Source organism: Mustela nivalis (assembly GCF_964662115.1).
Source record: "Mustela nivalis genome assembly, chromosome: 12".
In the NCBI taxonomy this organism is placed as follows: Eukaryota; Metazoa; Chordata; class Mammalia; order Carnivora; family Mustelidae; genus Mustela; species Mustela nivalis.
In genome coordinates, this window is record NC_139031.1 from 92,330,383 (window position 1) to 92,353,661 (window position 23,279).

The 23,279-nt window shown below is 49.4% G+C and overlaps 1 protein-coding gene across 2 annotated transcripts in view; it reads left to right on the plus strand.

Annotated features, from left to right (window-relative positions):
* ABCA13 (ATP binding cassette subfamily A member 13) overlaps positions 1 to 23,279 on the plus strand; it is a 321,989-nt gene that overhangs the window by 89,209 nt on the left and 209,501 nt on the right. For both annotated transcript variants that reach the window (XM_082692779.1, XM_082692780.1), the window contains exons 24-27: positions 6,642 to 6,836; positions 9,439 to 9,603; positions 10,595 to 10,772; positions 13,931 to 14,070. In XM_082692779.1, coding sequence (XP_082548905.1) covers positions 6,642 to 6,836; positions 9,439 to 9,603; positions 10,595 to 10,772; positions 13,931 to 14,070 — 678 coding nt within the window. The remainder of the gene's footprint in view (positions 1 to 6,641; positions 6,837 to 9,438; positions 9,604 to 10,594; positions 10,773 to 13,930; positions 14,071 to 23,279) is intronic.

Genomic DNA, 23,279 nt, shown 5'->3' on the forward strand with positions numbered 1-23,279 from the left:
AGAAGCTTCCGGAAGCAGTAACCGTGAAGATGGCTCCCAAGTGGATGTTTTTTATTGACAATCTACGGGGCCCCAGTAGACACTTAATTTCCTGCTGATTTTGGTTAACTGGGGCCCTGCGCAAGCTCTGGTAGGTAGATCAGTTACGGGCACACCTCACTTTAGTGTGCGTGGCAGAGCCTCACAGATTTCAGGTTTCTGGCACCCCTGCATCGAGCAAGTCTATCCATGCCGGAGTTTCAGCAGCATCTGTTCACATCATGTTTCTGTCGCATTTTGGTCATTCTTGTGATGTTTCAACCTTTTTCATCATTATCATGTTTGTTACCAAGACCTGGGAGCCATGGTTGGGATTTGCCGAAAGCTCAGACGGCAGTGAGCTGTTTTGAGCAATAAAGCATTTTTTTAACCCCCAAATGTACTTTTTAAAGACACCGTGCTATTGCACACTTAGTAGACGACAGCACAGAGCAAACCTATGTTTTAAGTGCACCGGAAAACCAAAAAGTTCATTTGATTCTCATTATTGCAATACTCGCTATACTGGAGCAGTCTGGGAGTGAACCGCAGGATCCCAGAGGTACACATAGTGTTCAGTAGTAACTGCATCAAGAAAGATATCAGTAAGAAGCCAGGAACCCCGACTTCAAATTATAGTATCACCAAGTTATTTATGGTGAGTCACACAGTGTCTGTCTTCAAGGAAAAATCCTGCCGGTGGTTACTGAGCACCACATACAGATTGGGGTGGAGGTTGGGGATAAGGTGGGTCAGAGAGCATGTCCTTGTATGTAAGCAGTGATCAGATTCAGTTTGGAATCCTCAGTTGCTGGAACTTCTAGTGGGGGTGGGGAGTCCCTCCTAGGGTCCCTTGCCAAGCTTATAGGACTTGGGCTTAGGCTCAATGATTAAATACTTTTTAATTGCAGTGTAGCTGACCTGTAATATGAAGTTAGTTCTGCGTGTCCAGCATGGCAGTTCAGCAGTCACACGCATTACGAGACACTCGTCCTGACACTCTGTCACAGTGTCATTGATTGTATCCTCTAGGCTGTACTTTTCATTCCCGAGTTATTCCTCTTGCAACTGGACGTTTGTACTGTGATCTTAATCCCTGTCACGCGGTTTGCCTGTCTCTCCACCCATCTCCCCCTTGGCAAATGAACAAACAAGAGGAGACCCCAGAAAAGAGAGGAACTTACTCCTACATACAGAGGAGGGAAGGTGGGTTTTACTCTGGGGATGGTGGCCGCCCGAGGCAGCAGGTGGCCAGCAGGTGTCACTGGCGCTCTATCCTGAGAGGGGCCAGGCGCACTGGCTCCCTGGCGGCTTCACATTCCCGGGTTTCGCTTTGCCTCATTGACGGTGTAAACCACTGTGGTCCCTTGAAGAGCTGGGCCAGTGGGTAATTGGGAGGTTGCGTGGCTCTTGCAAGCCTGCATTTCTGCCCTTCAACGAGATACCGAAGCTATCTGCTTTGCTTGCGAAATGTATCCCTGGACCCACCTGTATCTACAAGGTCCTAGGGAAGGAATTTGTGTTCGGGGAGGGGACTGCGCTGTGGGGTCTGGTTTTTTCTGGACTGCCAGGCTGACGGCAGCACCGTGTTTTTGGTGGTAAGCTCGACGGCTTCCTCTCTGGGCTTGTCTATCCTACTTTCTGCCAGTTTGCAAATCTGTCACATGGGCAGAGGACCAGAACCCTCATTCGTTCGTTCATTCATGGAAAAGCTCCCTTTCCACGAGGGGTCCTTCCTCAAGTGCTAAGGGAGCAAATGTTCCAGAACCTTCTATGGCAGTGGCACACAAAGACATAAATGTGCTGTATGGGGAAGACCCCACGTGCGGGTGACACGTCAGCGGTGGAGACGGGTCACGCAGGGGCTCAGGCAGCCATGACCAGAAGCCATGGGCTGTGAAGAGCCACATGGGAGAGGCCCAGGCTTGGACACCCAGGACACAGGACTGGAGGCAGGGAGGCAGGGAGGCTGGAGGCACCGCCACTGATCTCAGGCCTCGGTTCTGGCTCTGGGCGCCTCAGGAAGTTCCCTCCCCGGCGGTGCTGCATTCTTCACCATGAAGCCAGAATCACAGACTCGGGCATGTGGCATCCGCCCCACCTGCCTGCGTCCTGGGCGACCCCTCCACCCGCCCTCTGAGGAGAGCAGGCATTTCATGCTGCGATGCCCTGTCATGGGCCTTAAATCAGCGGTCACTTCCTTCCTTGTATTTGGCTACATTTTGATTCTTTAAAATTGCAACGAGGTCTGAGTCAGGACCCAGAAAGACTGGGAGTCTGTCTCCTATCCCGTTATTTTCTTCTCCAAACAATGGAGTGTGTGGGCCCTGTCTGGGAAGATGGTCGCTGTCCATGGTCCTGAATGGGTTCGTTCCTCCTATGGGGGTTCTTGTGGAGGAAGAGGGGGAGGGGGCCCCCAGAGAGCCCTCCCTGGGAAGGTGTTCTGAGACTTTCTCTTATTTCGCTTGGGCAGAGAGGCATGCACCTCTCGTTTGAGGCTGGTTCTGTGGGCGTCATGAGCAGCTGGCTGGTGTGGTTTGGGAGCAGAGAGATGCCGGATGGGGATTTACCCAACAGCTCACATCCCATTTGTTGCAGCACATGGAGTTTGTCCCCTGAAAAGCTGCAAAACATTGTTCTTGGTGTGGCTCCCTCCGGGGTAGACAGCAGGCAAAATCAGCTTTTTCCAGCAACCACCCTTTGCAGGTCCCAGCTCCACCCCAGAGAGAAGACAATAATTAGTGTGTGAGTGGTGTTGATGGTCTCTGGCCCACGTGGAGGATCCTGGTCAGGCGTCCCCTGGAAGACACGGCCAGCTATGTGGGGCATGTGATCCTGGAAGCTAAGTTTCCCCCATTTCCCGCAAGGGACCCCATCTCTGGGCTTCAGCCTGGATGTGTGGTCCTTTTAATCCAGACCTCTCTGCCTCTCTGCCACCTCTGAAAGCAGAACCGTCCCTCCCTGCTCCCAAGGGGGTGCATCTCTCCCTGCTCGCACCGATGCAAATAGCTTTGAACCTGTTTTATAGGATTTGCGCTGATCTCTGCCCAAGTACCTCTTGCTAGTTGCAGTCAATTATTCCTCACTTCTGTGAATCTTTCATCCTGGCTCGACTTGGCAAAGTGTCATGCATCTCTCTCAGCCTTGCTCTCCCCAAGGAGGGGGGCACACTGAGTGTGTGTTTGTTCAGGTCAGGAGTGCAGAGGGTTGGCTGTGGTCTGGGCAGGTGCAGGAGCACCTGCTTGTAAGTTTGTCTCTTAAATCAGCCACTGTGTGTAACCTGGGTCCTGGCAATGTCCTAGCCTTTGGATGCCCTAGTGTGCTGTCTGAAGGAGAGACATTGGTATCAATGTGGCTTGTTGACGGTGGCTCTTCTAACATGGTTTGTGGCCATTGCTGCTCTCCAGGAGCTCGTGCATGACCCACAGTCAGGATTGAGCCAGGTGCTTGCCCTGCTGTGTGCTGCCAATCCCTAGGATCCACTTTAAGAAATAAAGCTGAGGTTGGGACACCCAGGTGGCTCAGTCGGGTAAGCATCTGACTCTTGATTTTGGCTCAAGTAATGGCCTCAGGGTCATGAGGTCAAGCCCCGTGTCAGGCTCTGTGCTGTCCCATACTCTCACTCTCTCTCTCTCAAAAATAAAAGAAAGAAAACTAAGATTTCATTTCCTCCATGACTTTCTTTCTTCTTTCTTTCTTTCTTTTTTTAAGATTTTATTTACTTACTTGACAGAGAGAGACACAGAGAGAGGGGGAACACAAGCAGGAGGTGCAGGAGAGGGAGAAGCAGACTCCCTGCTGCGCAGAAAGCCCAATGCGGGGCTCCATCTTGGGACCCTGGGATCATGCATGACCTTAGCTGAAGGCAGATGCTTAACAACTGAGCCACCCAGATGCCTCCTCCATGACTTCCTAAAAATTGTAGATAATATCCCCATTATCTTGTCTGGAGTCTGGAGAGGAGAAAATGTTCTGGAAGTGGAGACAGAGAGCCAGGTGGGAGCTGTGTCCCCTACCACCCCCCACCCCCGGTCCTGAACGGCTGCAAAGCTGGGATCTGCCTCAGTGGACAAGGAGGGATGTGACTGCTGCCCCAGGGGTCAGCCTGCAGCTTGGTGTGGGCAGAGGGGGCCTTGTAGACACAGGGAGAGCCATGGTCAGTACCCAGGTGCCCTCGGCCTTCCTCTAGAGCCCTTCTGTCTGGTCTGCTGTCCTTCCCGACAGGTCCTCATAGTTCCCTCCCACCCCTGATGCTGGCACTTGTCTGTGCTTGGAGCTCGTCATGGAGGGAGCAGGTCTGAGAGCCCAATGGGACATGGGGGACAGAGAGCCCCAGGCCCCTCTCTGCTGGTGCTGGATGGAGTGCTTCCCCTCTGCTCTCATCTTGCTGACTCTCTCAGCACCACTGAGACATGGCTGACTTGCTTTCCCTGTTCCCAGTCTTCTGCATTACTGGCCATGTTTCCCGCCTGGTCATAATTAGGCAGAGAGTGGCCATCCATTTCCATGCTTCCTCGCACCTCCGCATTGCAAACTGTCAGCTGCACAGAGCAGGGGCCGTCCCCTAGGCGCGCCAGGATCTCAGTGCAGGGAGCTGCCCTCCTGGACCCCAAACACAGATGTGTGAGCCAAGTGTCAACACTTCAGCCTCTCTGCTTCTGACCTAAGTGAAGCCACAGGTCACAGAAGTGTGGTTCGGCATCTCTAACCCGACAAAACGGAGTGTTATTTCTGTTTCTTTCCTCCCTACCTGTTTCCACCTGCTTCAGGTGGCTTCTGTGCTGGAAAAATGGACGTAGTGAAATTCAGGGAGGATGAAGAATAAGGTTTGGAAGACGACAGAAGAGTGGAGGCAGATATGCTCAGATATGACTTGCTCACACGGTGTGCCCTCAGTTTCCATATGTTGGGGTGGGACCCTTGCTTTTGGTTTAAATAGGTGTACACAAGTTTTTAAGACATGTTTTTGCCCTGGGACAAATTTTAGGAGAGGTATTGACCGTGACCCTCCCTGACAGCCACCGGGTGATGCTCTAGATGGCAGCTAAGACCGGGCTGCGGGGGGAAATGCAAATGAGCTGTCATTGGCTCGTTCTGGTTGGTACTCACTCGAAGGCAGGGACGAGCCTCTGGAGTTGCAGGCTTGGGTGGATCCCGTTTTCAAAAAAAATTTCATACAGAAGCCCGCTCCATGGAACTGACCAAAGACAGGCTGCCCCAGTCAAAGCAAATGTTGGATGTTCGGATTCCGCCCATCACGCCCATCGTCCCACGGACCCAGGCGTGTACGCTGCCCCGCTCCATGGCAACTGCACTCCACCCCCAGGAGAACACATTTGAAAACAGTGGCATTAAGAAAATCTTCCCCAAGTTGTGTCTGCACCCTACACGTCCCATATGGAAAAGGGTTTCTTGGTTAATTAGGTGTGAAAACACTAAATATATCTCACAAAGGTTCAAAAGGTACATGAGCATAAGAGAGTGTCCTAGCCATTTGTGATAGTTGGTTTTGTATGTCAGGTTGGTTAGCCGTGGCACCCAGGTATTTGGTCAAACGCCAGTCTCACTGTTGCCATGAAGGTAATTTTGGAGGAGATTAACTTTTATATCAGTAGATGGTTGCATAAAGACCACGATGCCAGTGGGCCTCGTCCAATCAGTTGAAGGCTGTACATGAAAAGACTTTAGGTCCCCAGGCAGGGAGGGAGTTCTGCCTTCAGACTCCCAACTGCAGCTCCTCCCTGGGTCTCCAGCCTGCTGGCTCACCCTGAGGATTTTGGACTTGCACCTGCACAATCACTCCAGCCAGTTCCTTAAAATATCCATAAATGCGCACCTTATTGGCTTTGACAGATAGACCTGATTAATACTGTCTTCTATTTCTTAATGGCTTTCCTGCACCCTCTTTGGTGTTATAGGAAGGCATCTGGTGAGTCCTGTGTGCTCGGGAGGCTCCTAATAAAAACAGTAGCTTTGGTTCACAAAGGGTCTTGCTTGGTCTGGATGATTCACACCAGTGATACGCATCACAGTGTAGACAGACATTGGAGGTGCAGTTGTGAAATTTTGCTTTATGCCTTGTCCATTTTGAAGGCCATTAGCTGAAAGCCATCCCCAAATGGAGACGTGCCCCAGATCCCTTCCCTGTGACATGTAACGGTTGTACTGGATGTCCCCATCCCTCCTCTGAGTGGGCGCACTTTTTCTTTTCGAAACGGTAACAGGCATGGAGAAATGGTCTTCATTTCGGTTATGGAAGAGAATAGTTTCACACTGACAGCTGAGAAGTGAAGGTTGAGACCTCATGTCGGGGGAAGAGTCAGAGGCTGTGTGTGGGGCCCACGGGGTCGAGGGTGGAGGGTCCTGTGGTGCTGCTCCCGTGTCCTTAGAAAGGGCAGATCCCTTCAAAATTGGAGAATTATGTGCACATTTTTAGAAACGTTTCCACTAGGAATGTTAGGAACCACACAGAGGTTTGGATTCCATGTGTTTTTATGGGTAAATCCTCAGCCCGTTGGGAAAACGTGCTTTCGGGGTGGGGGTCCCTCACTGAGGAAGCGCTTTGCTGGGGCTGCAGGTGCCAGCTGGGCTCACCTCTGGTCCTCCTGCTTCCACCCACACAGGTGCTCTCGGGGGCCCTCACGATGGCCCTGTCCGGGAGGTGCGATGCAGATGCTCTCCGGCTGCTGCTGGAGCTTCCTGAGGCCCGCGGGTCCCGGGCTGCAGCGGAGGAACTGTGCAGCCTGCCCGGGCCCCACGTGTATGCTTTGATCGTGTCCATGAGCCAGAACCTGAATCTGCGCAATGTCATTTACAAAGTAAGGGGGTGACCGTGGGGGGCAGCCTGACTGCGGCCGTGTGCCATCTGCAGAGGGGCGGTGGGGAGGGATGGGTGCCTTAGCCAACTTCCCTGTCTCATGTGTGCTAACTCTGGGGTGGGGTTTGGAATCTGGGGGTGCTCAGGAGACCTTCCAGGGGGTTCCTGGGGTCAGGCCTGTGGGGACACTTGGCACGGCATTGCTGGCTGTCAGCGTGGTCAGCACAGGAGAACCCACTAGGAAAAGCCCTCCTAACTTCAGGGCTGGGTTCCCCTCCTCCTTAAGAACACTTCCTGGGGTACCTCTGGGGAAGCTGGGTTCCTCGGGCCATGCCCCCTCCCCTCGGAGTCAGGAGCTGCTCCCACCCACCCCTCCTTGGCTGTGGCTTCTCTGCCCCATTGTGTCCTGAGACCCACAGCCTCTGTCTTATGAGGGTTACATGCCCGCCTCTGCCAGGACCTGTCCAGGAGAAGGTGTGCCGGTGGGAGGGAATACGAGCCAGGCTCTGGTCACTTTGGGAACCAGCTCATTACCTGCCCTACACACTCCTGCACGCAGTGGGATGAGGGTGAGAAGGGTCTGGCAAATCCAAAGATGACAATGTGTGCTAGAGAGAGTTGACCGTGGACAGTGAGCGCAGCTGCCCTGGGACACCCCTGGTTAACCCCCACTGACCGCCTGTGTAGAGGGTGAGCACAGCTGACCTGGGGACACCCCCGATTACTCCTCCATTGACCGCTCTCTGGGCTCTACCTCTTCGAGAAGTTCCTCATCTGTCCTCCACTGTTCGGGTCTTAGTTATGCTCTCAGAGACTTAGCTCTTACCCTTAGGGACCAGTCTTGTTCCCCGTTACTTCCTGGGGTGGATTTGTCGACCTCTGGGCTAATCAGAGATGCCACAGGTGTTGCCAATCCGGCAAGGGCGCTCTGGGTGCCTCCCACCAGGGAGAAGAGCTTTGGGGTCAGGAAAAGGAGAGGTTTGCCATCCTGACCCTCTTTCCTCTGTGGTCTCCCTCCCATGGTTAAGTATCGGGTTACACACACGCACACCCATTCTGAGCACAAGTGCTAACTTTCAGATCCAGTACCCCGTCCCAATTCCCCACGTGTCCCCTGGGACACAGACGCAGCCTAACGGCGAGCCAGGGTTTTAGTGCCATTCTGTTATGCATGCAGAACCCCCACCCCCTCCCCCGCCCCCAGTGAAATTAGTGCTTCCAAGTAAGTCCTCTGTGGAGGGGCATGAGGACGACATGTGGGTTGGGGTCAGTCTCCCAGATGGAAGCAGAAGGACACCACCACTCACCACACACACTATGATGCATCGGGAGCCTTCTAGGAGCACGGCTGTAGGAAAGCCAATGGACAGCATACTCCTGGAGATGGTGCAGTGGCCCCCAAACTGCAGGACGAGTGGCATTGACACCGGGCTCCCAGGTCCACCCACTTTCTGTTGCCCTGATGGTGAATCCATGAGCTGCTTGCAGACCATGGCTTGCCGTGTGGATCTGCGGTTTCCTCTGTCTGTCAGCACTGTGGTCCCTTCCTGGTCATCCCCACCATGCATGTGGTGCGCTGGGCACCCCTCCTAGGGCACAGACCCATGATAAAGGCAGGCAGAGACAGACACAGAGCTCGCACCCATGCCCACTGCCCGCGTGTTGACTGATTGTGCAGTGGCATCCTTATTTGCAGAGCCCAGCTGGGAAGAGAGAGCTGTGATCTCGGGGCCTGCAGGTCAGCCACAGAGCCCATGGCTAAGTGGCAGGTACAGGACGCTAACGAGGAGGAATAAGAAGTTGTGACAGTCAGGGCCTCAACCTGAGTCCAAAAGCCTGAAAATTCAGTGTACAGATGAGCGCAGAGAGAGGAGGCTCGCCGTGACTCCTCCCTTCCTGTGGGAAGAGGCAGTGTCTGCTCGTTTGTCCGTGTATCCAGCAGACTCTGAGCCATCGTACTGCCCATGCTCTCCTGCTGCTGTACCTAAGGGATGGGACAGGCACGCATCCCCGCCCACGAGGAATCTACAGCCCAGGACAGACAAGATGTGAACGATAAGTAAAGTACTTAGCAGGTCAGGGTCACAGCACGAGTAGGTTTCAAGGGCACTGCTGTTTCTCAAGTCCCAGGTTAAATGCCCAGCCCCGTCCTTCTGACTGTGAGATTCCTGGATGTCCTGGGGTCTCCCAGCCCCTGTCCCTTTGTCCACAAAATGAACATTAGCATGGCCTAGAGGGATGAGAAGGACCAATAGAAATGGTTCACGGCGGGGAAATGGAAATTATTTCCCATATAAGAATCATTCTGTTTTGACCTCTTAAGTGTCCACTTTAGGCACCTCCAACATAAAGAGAAATATTTTGAAAATGATTTCAATTTTTAACGACAGAGTATATCTATCCCTGGTGTATGTTTGAACACTGTGGGTGCTCTGTGTGCCAAAATGTTGAGCAAGGGGTACTCTGATACAGGGAACTTTTATATGGCATGAAGTTGTCTCAAGAGAGAAGAAAATCGAATAACCAGGTTTTCACGGCTCAAGCATGCTCATGAGAGTCGCAAGTCCGATGGTGATTTCTCGTGCTGTGTTTCTTCCTTTGAGACTCTGATGCCCTCAGAAGCCCACGATGCACTCAGCTCCCTGTTGAATGTGGTCTCCAGGCTCAACCACCTGCTTGCTAAAGCCGGCCACGTTCTGGAATACCTCCCCGAATTTCTCCACGCGTATAAGATCACCACCTTGCTGGACATGCCCGACTTCCAACAGGTGTGTGTTTGCTCTTGGCCCCTGGGGAAAAGTTCAGGGTTGCTGTGTCTTGGTGTTTGCTGCTTTTGTCTGTATTTCTCTTTCTTCTAATGTCTAAAGTCTGCGTGTGAGAACAAAATATAGGAAAAAGACTACCTTTTCTGGTCTGGTGGCAACAGGAGGGCAGTAAGGCCAGTCGTCTCCCTAAGAACAGGGGGACAGGGACTTCTTTGAGCAACACGCACTCACGTGGTACGTGGGGATAGCTCACAGATCATCTGTGAAGTCAGAAATCACTAAACCGAGTATCAGCACAAACGAGATTCCAAGGGCCAGTTTAACTTAATTCCGAGAGTGAACTGCTCTCACAAACCTTTACTTACATATAAATATAAATAATTGGCTTACAAAGTACAGATAATTTGCTGCACACACAAATACAGACTCGAATGCGGTCGGTGGTGTGATGCTAGCTTTTGCCCAGATGCCATCTACCAGGAGGGGTTGCGTGGTGAGAGCAGATGTGTGGGGACACACAGAGGCCCAGGTCCGGGTGGTGGCGGACAGCAAGGTGGCCTTGGGCAGGACAGTGCTCCGCCAGCAAGCTGATGCGTGATGTAGACAGCTGTCAAGTATCTGGGTAACCGGGCAGTAGGGACGCACTTGAAGACCGTTAATTAGTTGGAGTGAGTGATATCTTATGGATCGATCACTTATCACCAGACAGACGAGGGTTTGCTGGTGCACGCATGTGTGTGTGTGTGTGTGTGTGTGTGTGTGTGTGTGCGAGAGAGAGAGAGAGAGAGAGAGAGAGAGACATTTGTATCTGTGACAGGTTTATAGGCCAGGAAAATCACCGCCTGATCTACTGAGTGTTTCAAGGTCGGAGACGTCCAAAGCAGAGACTGTGCTTGGACTTGTGGAACAGCTTGGGTGTTGAGGTGGAGAACGGGTTCCCTTTCAGAAATCTCCACCACGTGTTGAAATGCTGCTCTTTTTCTCATGTTCTCAGGCTCCACAGCGTGGCCTGTCCAGAAGCTCAGCCTTTGGTTCTTTCCAGTTCGTCATGAAGAAGGTTTGCAAGGATCAAGCATCGTTCTTCAGTGGCTCTAACTCGTTCATTAACTTGCCCAGAATTAACGAGCTCCTGGGAGGGGACAAAGAAAAATTCAACATTCCTGAAGATTCAAGTAAGATGACAGTAATTTATTGCACGCATTGAGATTGGTTTTTGTCTTGGCTGTTAGCCCTGGTCTTTACGGAACATTCTGTGTGAAGGTGGGTGCACACTGGCAAAGAATTGTCTCTGTCCTCTTAGCTCTACCCCTCACTTTCCATAAGGCCACCACACACTGCCCCAGCAGGTGGCTTTGGAAGCCCCCAGCACCTGTGTGCATGGGCCCATCCTCTCCATGCGTTGGCGGGTAAGTGATACCGGTATTCTTTCCACATCATGGATGGGACCGCCGTGGTCAGAGATGAAATCACATGGCCAAAGAGGCATAACTTGCCGGGGGTGGGAAACACTGACCTGTCCAAACCCCAAACCCTTGCCAGCATGTTCCGTCTGCCTTCCTAATTAGAGCATGTCCACCTAGAGTGGCCAGGAGATCGCTTATCAATCCATGGTCCTTGGCCACTGAGCCTCATAGAAGACAGATTTGGAGGAGACCATATATATTTCTCCTTGTTGTAGGGTGTAGGGGGTTTGCAGGGCCAAAATGGTGGTGCTGGTCTCTGTGCATGGACCCCTCACCGGTCCAGGTCAGCCAGGGGTCCCAAGTGCACTGGGCTTCAGGGGTGTCTGACTCTCAGGCTTCCAGTCTTTTTAAAAGGTTTGCTTGATTGCTCATCCAGGATAATCTTTTTGATGAATTCCGAGTCAGTTGATTGGGGACCTTATTAACATCTTCAGAATTCCTTCACAGTGCCTGTGTAACCTACTGAGGGGGGTGGCATCTGTCATTCACAGGTCCTGTCTGCAAGTCAAGGTGTGAAGTCCATCTGAGGGCTGTATTAACATTCTGCCTACCACCTGCCCCCCAAATATACATATATATATAGTCAGTTACAAATTACATATTATATACTGATATATATTTATTTAATGTAAAAAATAGGTATTTAAATTTGTGTTTATGTATGGCATGCCCAGGATGGATAGAGTGTTGGTGGGACTGGGGAAGGGAGGAGTGTGGCTGTTTGCAGAGCTGGAGATGCAGGATAGAGCCACGTAGCAACGACCTCGTAGCCACGTCAGAGACAGTGTGTCAGTGTGCTCATCAGCTAATGGATAATTTGTGTAGCTGCCAAATATAACACAATTTGGCAGTATAAACACATCAATATTATTAATATTTGATAATTTTTGTTGTCTACTTCTCTAATTCCCATTCTTTTTTTTTTTCTTGCATTTGAGTTTCTTGAGGATTTTTTATTTGCTCATCAAATTTGATCATCCAGTCATCCATCCATTCCTCCACCCACCCATCAACTGACCCATCCATGGGTCCATCTATCCATCCACCCATCTGTCCTTCTTTTCACCCATCCAATGATTCATCCATTCATCTGTCCATCTGTTGATATACCCAACAATTGATCCATCCATCCATCCATCCTTCCCCACCCATCCCTACATCCATCCCACCCACCCATCCATTGATCATCCATCCATCCTTCCATCCATCCTTCTGCCCATCCATCTACCCATGCATCCATCCTTCCATCCATCCTTCTGCCCATCCATCTACCCATGCATCCATCCTTCCATCCATCCTTCTGCCCATCCATCTACCCATGCATCCATCCTTCCATCCATCCTTCTGCCCATCCATCTACCCATGCATCCATCCTTCCATCCATCCTTCTGTCCATCCATCTACCCATGCATCCATCCTTCCATCCTCCATCCGTCCTCCATCTATCCATCCACTCAACCATTCCTCCATCTAGCCATTCGGCTACCATGGAGGACCAGTCCTCCTTGGTCTTTTCATACATTGTATTTCAAATGATTGTCACTCTGAGCATAGACAATATTAGTACCCTCCTTTTCCACATGACGTACTGGAGGCTCAGAGAAGGTTAAGTGACTTAAGCTTCACACAGCTCTCAAGTGGCAGAGGTCAGGATGCCTGGTTTCAGATTTCTTGCTCTGTACCTATATATGGTTGTGTCTTTTCTGAAATGAAAATCATGATTGTTTAAATTATGCTTATAAAGTGTAACTTTAAAGAATATCAGTAAGAGCAATCTTTGTAAGTATGCTTTAAAAACTTATTATGTTGTCAGGCTCTTAATTATATCTCAGGGGATTCTTTCTATCAGTTTTATTGTACTTGTTGAATAAAAAGAACTGGTTTTTCCTTTTCAAATGGAGAATTTGGGAAGATGAAATTAATAATGGAGATAATCACAACTGCACTTTTCATACCTTGGGTGTCAAGAATTATGCTATTAAAACTAAGGTATTTCCACCTTTAATGTCTGCTGCAGGGGTAAAAGAACAAGCTGAAGTATTCATCACTAACTTAAAACCTTACAATATTTTGGAGCTCTGGGTAACTCAGTCAGTTGAGTGTCTGACTCTTGATCTCAGCTCTGGTCTTGATCTCGGGGTCATGAATGTAAGCTCTGTGTTGGGCTCCACACTAGGCATGGGGCTGCTTAAAAAACAAAAAATAAAGACAAACCATACACTGTTTGGTTACTACTAATCCTCATGGTGGTGAAGGCTCTACCCTCACTGGGTACCTATTCAGTTAGGTCAGTCAAGTCAACCTTTGATTAAAACCAATTATCATCCAGCAATGTAGATCCCCCACCTTGAGGGAACAAGGGTTTGGGTGAAAACAAGGTGATTTGATATATTAAAAGCAGTAAGGTCAACACTGCTGTGTAGACGCAGGGAAGAAAATTCAGTAGCAATATTTAAAGCTAATTTCATAGGAGGAATCTAATTCATCTCCCAATCCTGTAAGTGTTGATGATTTTCTACATTAGAGATCAGATGCATTTCTCTCTATTACTATTGGCAGGTGTCTTTGTCACAGTTAGTGCTCTTCTTGATGGCTTAGTTTGCATATGTGAAGGTCACGCTTCCCTTTCTTTGCAATTACTGAAATGAACATGTTATCTTGAAATTTCTCATGAGGTGAGAGGTGCTAAGGATAGCAACAAGAACACTTATTCTTGAATTTACTGCCCAAATTCAACTGTGGCATGAAAAACATATCCACATCACCCGTTGGAAAGTGAGCCATCATGGGTATGTAGATGAGTGTCACTATTAGCCAGGGCATCCCGTATTGTGAGTAATTTTTTTTTTTCCTTGTAATTGTGACAGCACCATTTTGCTTGGACCTCTATCAAGAAATTCTGCAGTCTCCAAATGGTGCTTTGGTGTGGTCCTTCCTAAAACCAATATTACATGGAAAAATATTGTACACACCAAACACTCCAGAGATTAATGAGGTCATCCAAAAGGTGAGTCTGGGGGTGCCTGGGTGGTGCAGTGGGTTGAGTATCCGACTCGTGGTTTCGACTCAGGTCATGATCTCACAGTCATGATATCGAGCCCCGCATCAGGCTCTACGTCCAGCAGGGAGTCTGCTTGATTCTTTCTCCCCCTCCCTCTCTAAAATAAATAAAACAAAAATAGTGGAGTCCAAATGAGTGAGATCTTATTGAGCACACAGGCACAGAAGAAAGAAGAGATCTTTAAAGATAGCGCAGCGTTCTCCAGATTGGACTGCATAATGTTTTGTGTGGGGATTACGGTTCACCCTGGCCTCTTCAGGCTCCTATTGTCCCCCAGGGTCACTGTCCTAGAGGACACAGTGGGGCAGGAGGTGTTCTTCGGAGGACAACTAGACAGAAGGGCAGGCTGTTCCCTGGAGCGGGAGGAGAACATGGGGGACAGAAGCTGGTCGGTTTGGCGTGGGGCATCTGGCGGTTAAGGACGAGTCGGACCCGATGTGTTTGTGGTCATGGCCTGGGCCAGTTTGATTGTGAGGCTCTGTCAGTCTTACTCTGTGGAGGAGAAGCCCGGGTAGAGGCACAACCAGCTTCCCTGGGAGCAGACATCATGGGGTTCTGCTTGGTTTTCCCTCTGGACCTCACGTAGTGCCATGCACCCATGTGCTCTTGGGTGTGGGGTGCTTCCTATCGGTGCTTTCTTTTCCAAGGATGTGCTGTGGTTTGCGTTTTGTTTTTGTGCCTGATGGTGGCTTGTAAGGAAGTCTGCAGGCTCCTTTCAGGGACTTCACAGAGGACAGACATGTGGGTGATCTGATCCGACTTTCCCACCCAGGAGAGGAGATCCTGAGTTCCTCCAATGATCCACGTTCAAGTGCCACGTGGCACTAACTTGAAAGTGCAGCAGTCGGCGCTGGCGTGTGGTCACAGGAATCGTGGTGTTTATCTGGGTCTGTCTGGCTTTTGCACACCCTGGGGCCATCCTGTGGGATCACAGTGGAGGGAGACCCGTGGCTCCATACCCCCGTGAGAGCTCTGGGGCTGCAGTTACCCCCTGCACTCCGAATGTCGCCAATAATTTCTGTTTTGGTCTTGAAAATATCACTTGGCGGGGTTATTTACAGAAATCCTCACTCTCACAGTGAAATGGTGTTAATCTAAATAAGCACCAGGAGTTCGTCTCTCCAGAGAGACGCTCCAACAGGTCTGGGGCAAATGGATTCCCTTCCTGGTTAGGCTTCTTTGAAGAACTTCATAGGAAACGACTCTATATCACAGCTCTCTTGTGAATTTCAATTTATATTTTATTATTTTTAAAGGGATTTTATTTATTTATTTGACAGAGAGGACACAAGCAAGGGAAGGGGCAGAGGAAGAAGGAGAAGTAGACGCCCCACTGCGCAGGGACCCCGATGCAGGACTAGATCCCAGGACCCTGAGATTATGACCTGAGCTGTAGGCAGATGCTTCACCAACTGAGCCACTCAGGAGTCCCTGTAAATTTTAATTTTCAGAAACAAGGGGGGTGCCTGGCTGGCTCAGTTGGAAGAGCATGTGACCCTTGATCTCGGGGTCCTGAGTTCAGACCCCACGTCAGGCGTTGAGATTACTTAAACAAGTAAAACTTAAAAATAAAAAAAAAAAAAAAGAAATGTGAAGGATTTTTTCTCTTAAAAAAAAAGAATAAATAAGCCCTGGGTTTCTTAATTGATTATATATTATCCATTAGTGTTATTAATAATTTGTATATGATAGTGTTATGTCTTGTGCTGTGTTCTGTGATACAACGGTTAGTACGACCCCCTCTGATGCTGGAGAGCCCACGCTGCCGTGGGGAAGAGAAGACAAGCAAAGAAGTGATTTATTTGTAAGAGGAGGAACTCACTCAGCATGAGGGGTGGGCAGCTCTCGCATGGAGAGGCATCTGGAGGGCAGGGCGTGCGCCGGGCCTCCGTCAGCAGGTGGGGGCCAAAGGTTGGCCAGGACACAGGTGCGGGGAGGGGTCAAGCCCCATGCAGCCTGAAGATGATGAAGATTCTAGAGAAACCAGAGATTTCCCGGATTCTGGCTTACCCCGTTTCAGATTTCATAGGCACTAACAGGAGCTGGTCTTTCTCATGCATCCCACGCGGCTTGTGACCTGGCCGGTGGGTACCCTCGTTTTGGACTGATATAAGTCTAACTTCACTTTGGCAGTCCGCCTCGGCTGCTTGGTTTCATGAAAGCTGGATCCGGTCATGAGACCCTTGGTGTAAAGTCCCACGTGGGTGGGAGACCCTGGAAACTTTGCCACTTGGGTAAAGTAAAGCTACATCATCTGTAGGGTACAGGGCTCAATGTTGCAAATTACTTAGTTCTCTGCGTTATGTTCTGTTACGTGGAACCACCTACAGTGGACACGTGTGTAGGAAAAAGTGTAAGTTCGGGGGGTTCAACTTCTGACATGGAGGGCATCACCAAGAAGCAGGGTGGTGGTAAGGACAAGTGTGCCCATGGGCAAGGCTGGGGATTGCCCTCCCTGTCCCAACCTTCTGTGTGACCTTGGGCTTATCCTATAGAGAACTCTTCCTTCACCTGCAAAAGAGAGGCATGAGGGAGATCAAGGATTTCCCGTGGGAGATCACTCTTCACGGGGTTACACCACAGTCCCCGGCGCCCTTCCCATGCCCTTGCCTACCTGGGCTCCCCGGGGGTTGTTCCCCTCCACCGAGCACTTCCCTGAACCCAACAAAGCAACGGCTACAATTTCAAGGGAGTACTCAGCTCCTACTAAAGGCATTTAGGCAAGAATCCACAGTCTTTCCGTGTTTTTATCCAAGCGGTGCCAGTGCATCAGTACCCTCTTCTAATTTTGTGGTCAGCATTGTGTTTGGTCTTGGCCCTGGGCTGATGTCAAATTAAAGAACAGCGTGAAGACGCCATGTGAGCTTTAAGGGAGGTTAGAAAGGTAGAAAGCACAGATAAAAGAACTAGAGTGGGTTTCCAAGAATCAGAAGCATGCCAGGAACGGCGTCAGAAGCAAAACGTCAGTCCCCGGAACATTGTCTGACGGCTTGTGCTCAGTTTCCTTGTCCCACGAACTAAGGGTAGCTTTCTCGCAGTGCGTGCGGTCTGGAGGACTGGAGAAAGAGTAAGTATCAGAAAGGATATTTAGAAAAGAGGCAACTAATGTAGGCCTGGGTCTTCTCTATGAATGCGATCTCCTAAGGACCCTCCGCCATTGTTTGCCAGAGGCCTGGGGAGGGTGGATGTCCCCCGAGGAAGGAGGCAGACATGGTGGGGGGCCTGGGGGTTCTCAGCTGGGGTGGGGCCTGATGATATTGTGCCCAGAGGACCGGAAGTGACGTCTAGAGACATCTCTGGTGTCCCAACCGGGGTGGAGGTGGGGGAGGGGAGCTACAGGCACCCAGTGGGTGGAGGCCGGGATGCTGTTAGGCTCCCCCAAATGCACAGGACAGCCCCCACTGTCCTGGGGAGGTTTTTCTGGTGCAGAATGTCATGGGTGCTGAGGCAGAAAAGTGTATCTAGAGAGGGCAGGAGCCCAAGGAGAGAGAGGGACAGAGGAGGGGCTGCCTGTCCAGCACCTGGCGATGGGGCTGAGTGAGAGGAGCTGTGGGCTGAGGGGAAGCCAAGAGCAGAGAGCACTTGGCCTTCACCCGTGTGTCTCTCAGAACCGTGGTGGCCCGAGCAGAGGGGTCAGGCGAGAGACAGATCTGAATTAGTCTCTTCTAGCATCAGGGGAAGGAAGCCAGGCTTTATCGATGTCTGTGTCCTGAGCCGAGGTTGGTGACCTGCCAAGCACCTGCTCCTCGAAGGGGCAAGGGAGCCTTAGTGCCAGGGTGGCCTCACCCCAGCTGTATCTGGACAGCCTGGGCCGAGTGCCTGGGAACAGGAGCTGAGAGAAGTGTGTATATTCAAATATGCCAGGGACAGATTACACTCTGCCCTTCCCGCGTCCCCGGGTGCCCTGTCCCTCATGATGGCACTTGTGCTCGGGCGCCCGTCCACCGTCTTCTTGCCTGAGGGGTGAGCGCAGTCAGGGAGTGTGCCCTGCTGCGGTCCTCACTGTTCCTTATCCACACTTGGCCAGGCCCCTGCCACGGACCATCTCATTTACCCCTCCTACAACGTTGGAGGGAGGTACTAATTATTCCCATTATACAGACAGGAACACAAAGGCTTGGAGCAGACTCGAGACACAGCTGGTAAGAGGTGGAACTGGAAATTGACATCTCTGTCACTTTCAAGTCTGTGATACACTGCCTGTCCTCGCTGGCCCATACGCAGACTCTGTTAAGCAACAGACTGATTCTGTCCCGGTCGTGGAGGCTGGGAGTCCACGGTCACAGTGTGGGTAGGGTCTGTTCTCCGGGGTATGCAGATGGTCGTCCGCTGTGTGTCTGCATCCTGATGTCCTCTTCCTATAAGGACCCCGCTCATTAGGGCCCAACCTGTGATATCACGTTAACTATCATCCATCTCAAGACCTGATCTCCAAACACCATCACAAATTCTGAGGTCCTGGGGGTTATGGCTTTGGGAAGACATGATCCCGCGCAGAACATTGCCCCTTTCTTTTGCCGCTTGAACATGGAAATCTGTGGGATCGTTGAGGACACGTGCAAGCTCTGTCCTTCAGGTTCTGCAGCCGGTTCTGGAATTGCATGGAAGATAGGAACCCAAGGGGGGCGGGTTTGCTGAAGACTATGTGAACAAGGGGCTCAATTCTGCAAAACAGGCAGGAATCGCCAGAGACCAGCCACAGGGCCACTTGTCTGCGTTACCTGGCCCTGGGCTCTCACAGGAGCTCTCCCCTGACCCTCATGGCCCATGAACTTGCTCCCCAGGGCAGGGTCCCACTGACGTCTCTGTGTCACCTGCAGAGCCCAGCACAGCGTGATAACCAGGCGTTGCCTGGTAGGAAGTCTGCACGAAGTTTGCAGATCTCCCTTTTCAGGGCCTGTCGGAGGAGGAGAAGATATGGTTCAAACTGTTTTCGTAATTAAAATACTTTCCCCAAATGTCAGAGCTAGTGCTCTTCCATGTCCCTGGGGTCCCCAGAGACCTCTGTCAGAGGACCAAGAACGCCGTTTTGATTGTGACAGTAGTTTGCTCCAAAGTTGCTGAAGCAGACACGAGGCGTGTCTATGCTATGGGTCCCACTTATTTGAGCCTCAGTGAGTTTCTGGAGCCCAAGGGCAGCCTGCGACGGCTGGTGTGGCCGGCATGGCTGGTGTGGGTGCTGGCTGCTCTGGGATGGAGAGCCAGACCTAGCGCTGCAGGTGTCCCGGGTGTGAGCACTCTGTGGCAGGGCTCTGGGAGCCCGAGACAGGGAGCCAGCCCACCTGCTGACCATGGCCGCTCTGTGGTCCTCGTGGGGACGGGCTCTTAGACATCTACTGGGCAGCGGGAAGGAGGGTCCCGGGGACATCACTTGCTCTCATCCGGGCACTGGGGGGCGTGTGCTGGCTGGGATGAGGTGTATGCCTCATCCTCCCAGGGGAACGCACCATGGTCTGACTCATTTTCTTGTTGAGAATTTCTGCTGTGTAGTTTGTTTCAAGACAGTTTGTAGTAACTTGTTGAAGCACTGGACAGCTGCTTTCAAATACTTTGCTGGATCATTCCAGCCTCTGGTTTATCTCAATATCTCCATCAGTTAATTACCCTTCTTAATCAAACTGTGCATTTTGTTTGTTTGTTTATTTTTTTTGTGGGGTGGGTGATCTTTTTTCTCTCCCTTCCTCCTCCTCCTCCTTCTTCTTCTTCTTTAAGTTATTTATTTACATAATCTCTGTACCCACCATTGGGCTTGAATTCACGACCCCAAGATCAAGTGCTCATCAGACTGAGCTGGCCAGGTGCCCTTGAAGTCATTTCTTCTCACAATTTATTTCTATCAGTCTCTTGCTGCTTTCCTCAGATTTGTTGTGTTATTGTGATATGTTGACTAAGTTTCAATTTTTAATTAATAATAAATGTATTTGAGTCTGAATTTTGGTTTCGTCTGGTATGCTGTTATAGCTAACATTTGCACAATTTCTTGGATGAATATGTCCTAAATAATGTCTGTAAGTCAGGAGTTATTTGTGATATCTAAACTTTTTTTTTTTTTAAAGATTTTATTTATTTATTTGACAGAGAGAAATCACAAGTAGATGGAGAGGCAGGCAGAGAGAGAGAGAGATGGAAGCAGGCTCCCTGCTGAGCAGAGAGCCCGATGCGGGACTCGATCCCAGGACTCTGAGATCATGACCTGAGCCGAAGGCAGCGGCTTAACCCACTGAGCCACCCAGGCGCCCCGATATCTAAACTTTTTAACCTGTTACTTCTAAACAACCTTGGCTGATAACTTGACACCAACTTTGGCTAAGAAATTCTAACTTCATAATATGCACCTAAATGATTCCTATAGTTTGGGATTTTACTGTATATCAGTTTCAGTACAGTTTTTTTGGATGTTTGAAAAGTGAGGGTATATATGCATACAGATGATAAATTAGGATATTTGAACTAATTTAAATTGCAATAAGACACATATGGATGTTTATACATATATAAAACACATTACATATGTAAACATACATCTGCATTTGGGGTGTGTGTGCATTCTTTATTTGTAGGTTTAAGATTTTTAGATCTTCCCCTCAGGCCACCCAACATCTGTGTACGTGTGTGGGGACTGACAGTGTGGGACATGTGTACTGAGCACCTGCTATGGGCCAGGCCTGGCTGCGAGACACCAGAAGGTCCATTTATTTTAATACCACCACATCCACTATCCCCACTTTTCTCAAAGCTTGAAGCTGACAGTTTAAATAATTTGAGTAAGAGCATGCAGCTGATAAGCAGCAGAGACAAGGTCTTAACCCGAAACAGGGGTCCATCTGCTCAATTTGATTTTTCAAGGACTCTCCGCCTGGTCTTACAAAGGCTTAACGTCATCCACTGTTTGGTCTTATCAAATTCCTTCCTTACTTCTAGTCCTTTTGACTTCATGTATTTTGGTGATATGCTCTCAAGTCCATAAATTTCCTTTTTTTTTTTTTTTTTTTTCATAATAAGACAAGCTTTGTTCTGTTTATTCACGAGTTTTATCTTGGTGCCTGTTACCATTTCTAGCTTTTTTGGTTTGCTTGATATTTAAATCTTTTGTTTTCAGTGCAGTGTAACAACTCAGTTGGCCTTTCATAGCACTGTCTGTGCAGTAGATCGTAATCTTAAATGAGAAAGGAGTTTTTTGGGGTTCCTGGGTGCTCAGCCAGTTGAGTGTCTGACCCTGGGTTTTGGCTCAGGTCTTGATCTCAGGTTGTGAGATCGAATCCCGAGTCAGGCTCTGGGCTTAGTGCAGAGTCTGTGTGAGATTCTCTCTCTCCCTCTGCCCCTCCCCCTCTAAACACACATGCTCTCTCTCTCTCAAATAAAAAGAACACAGTTTTGTGTATTTTGTGCATAGCTGTATTTTTAGCACCTATACCTGGACCTGGCTTACAGACACACCATAAATATAGATATTTACTGACTAACTTAATTAACTGGGTCTGAAACCCTTTGAACTGGATGTTTGGACCTATTCAAAGTTATTGTTGTGAGTGGCAAGTTTAGAGTTATTGTTTAATTCTCTGTTACAGTTTTAAAATTTACTTTTGTTCTTGTGGTTACCTTTTTCCACTCTTCTTTTTAATTTTTTTTAATAGTTTTTATTTTTAGGGACACCTGTGTGGCCCAGTTGATGAAGTGTCTGCCTTCAGCTTGGGTCATGACTGCAGAGTCCTGGGGTCAAGTCGCACACTGGGCTTCTTGCTCAGAGGGAATCTGCTTCTCCTTCTCCCTTTGCTGCTGCCTCTGCTTCTGTGCACACACACTCTCTCTCTGTCAAATAAATAAATAAATCTTAAAAAAAAAAAGATTTTATTTTTAAGTCTTCTCTATACCCAACGTGGGTTCGAACCCACAATCCCAAGATCAAGAGTAGCACACTTTGTGCCAGCGTCCCTCCTTTCTGTGTTTCAATGCTGAGCTTCCCTCTTACAGTGAATGCTGAGAGTCCTTCTGTCTCACTGGGGTGGGAGCTCCTGCCTCCCTGCCCATCTCCATGCCCACCCTTCGCCCCTTCTGTAGCTGATGGAGCCTACCGTTCTAAAGATTATCATCCCATTAACTGGCATCATAATCATCAGACATTGGGACTTCTAATTTCAGTTATAACCTTCCCATTATAAACTTATAATGTTCACAGTTCTTTTCAAGAATTATCACGGACATCTGGATTCAACTTAGGACTTTGTTAGCTATTATTGAAAAATCAATTTTGGGGCTGCTGGCGGGCTCTGTTGGAAGAGCACGTGACTCTTCATCTCTGGGTCATGAGGTTGAGCCCCACGTTGGGTGTGGAGATGACTTAAAATAAATAAACTTTAAAACCAGTTCTCTATTTGAATGGTTTCATGGCTCAGCACCATCTTGATGGTATCAGAGATGTATCACATTCTTTTTTTTTTTTAAGATTTTATTTATTTTCTCTCCTACACGGTTGTTGGAAATGCAAGCTGGTGCAGCCACTCTGAAAAACAGCCTGGAGGTTCCTCAAAAAGTTGGAAATAGAGCTACCCTATGACCCAGCAATCACACTACTGGGTATTTACCCTAAAGATACAAATGTACGGACCCAAAGGTGCACATGCACCCAAATGTTTATAGTAGCACTGTCCACAATAGTCAAACTATGGAGAGAACCTAGATGTCCATCAACAGGTGAATGGATAAAGAAGAAGTGATTATATATATATGTATATATATATATATATATATATATATATGCATGCACACACACTAACATGCATGCACGTGTGTGTGCGTGCACGCACACACACACACACACTGGAATACTATGCAGCCATCAAAAGATGAAATCTTGCCATTTGCAACGATGTGGATGGAACTAGAGGGTGTTATGCTGAGCGAAATAAGTTAGTCAGAGAAAGACAATTATAATATGACCTCCTTGATACAAGGAATTTGAGAGACAAGACAGAGAATCTTAGGAGAAGGGAGAGAAAAATGAAACAAGACAAAACCAGAGAAGGAGGTAAACCATAAGAGACTCTTAATCTCAGGAAACAAACTGAAAATTACTGGAGGGGAGAGGGTGGGAGGGATGGGGTCCCCTTGGGGAGGTGCCCTATGAGATGTATTGTATTCTTACACTGAGTTAACTC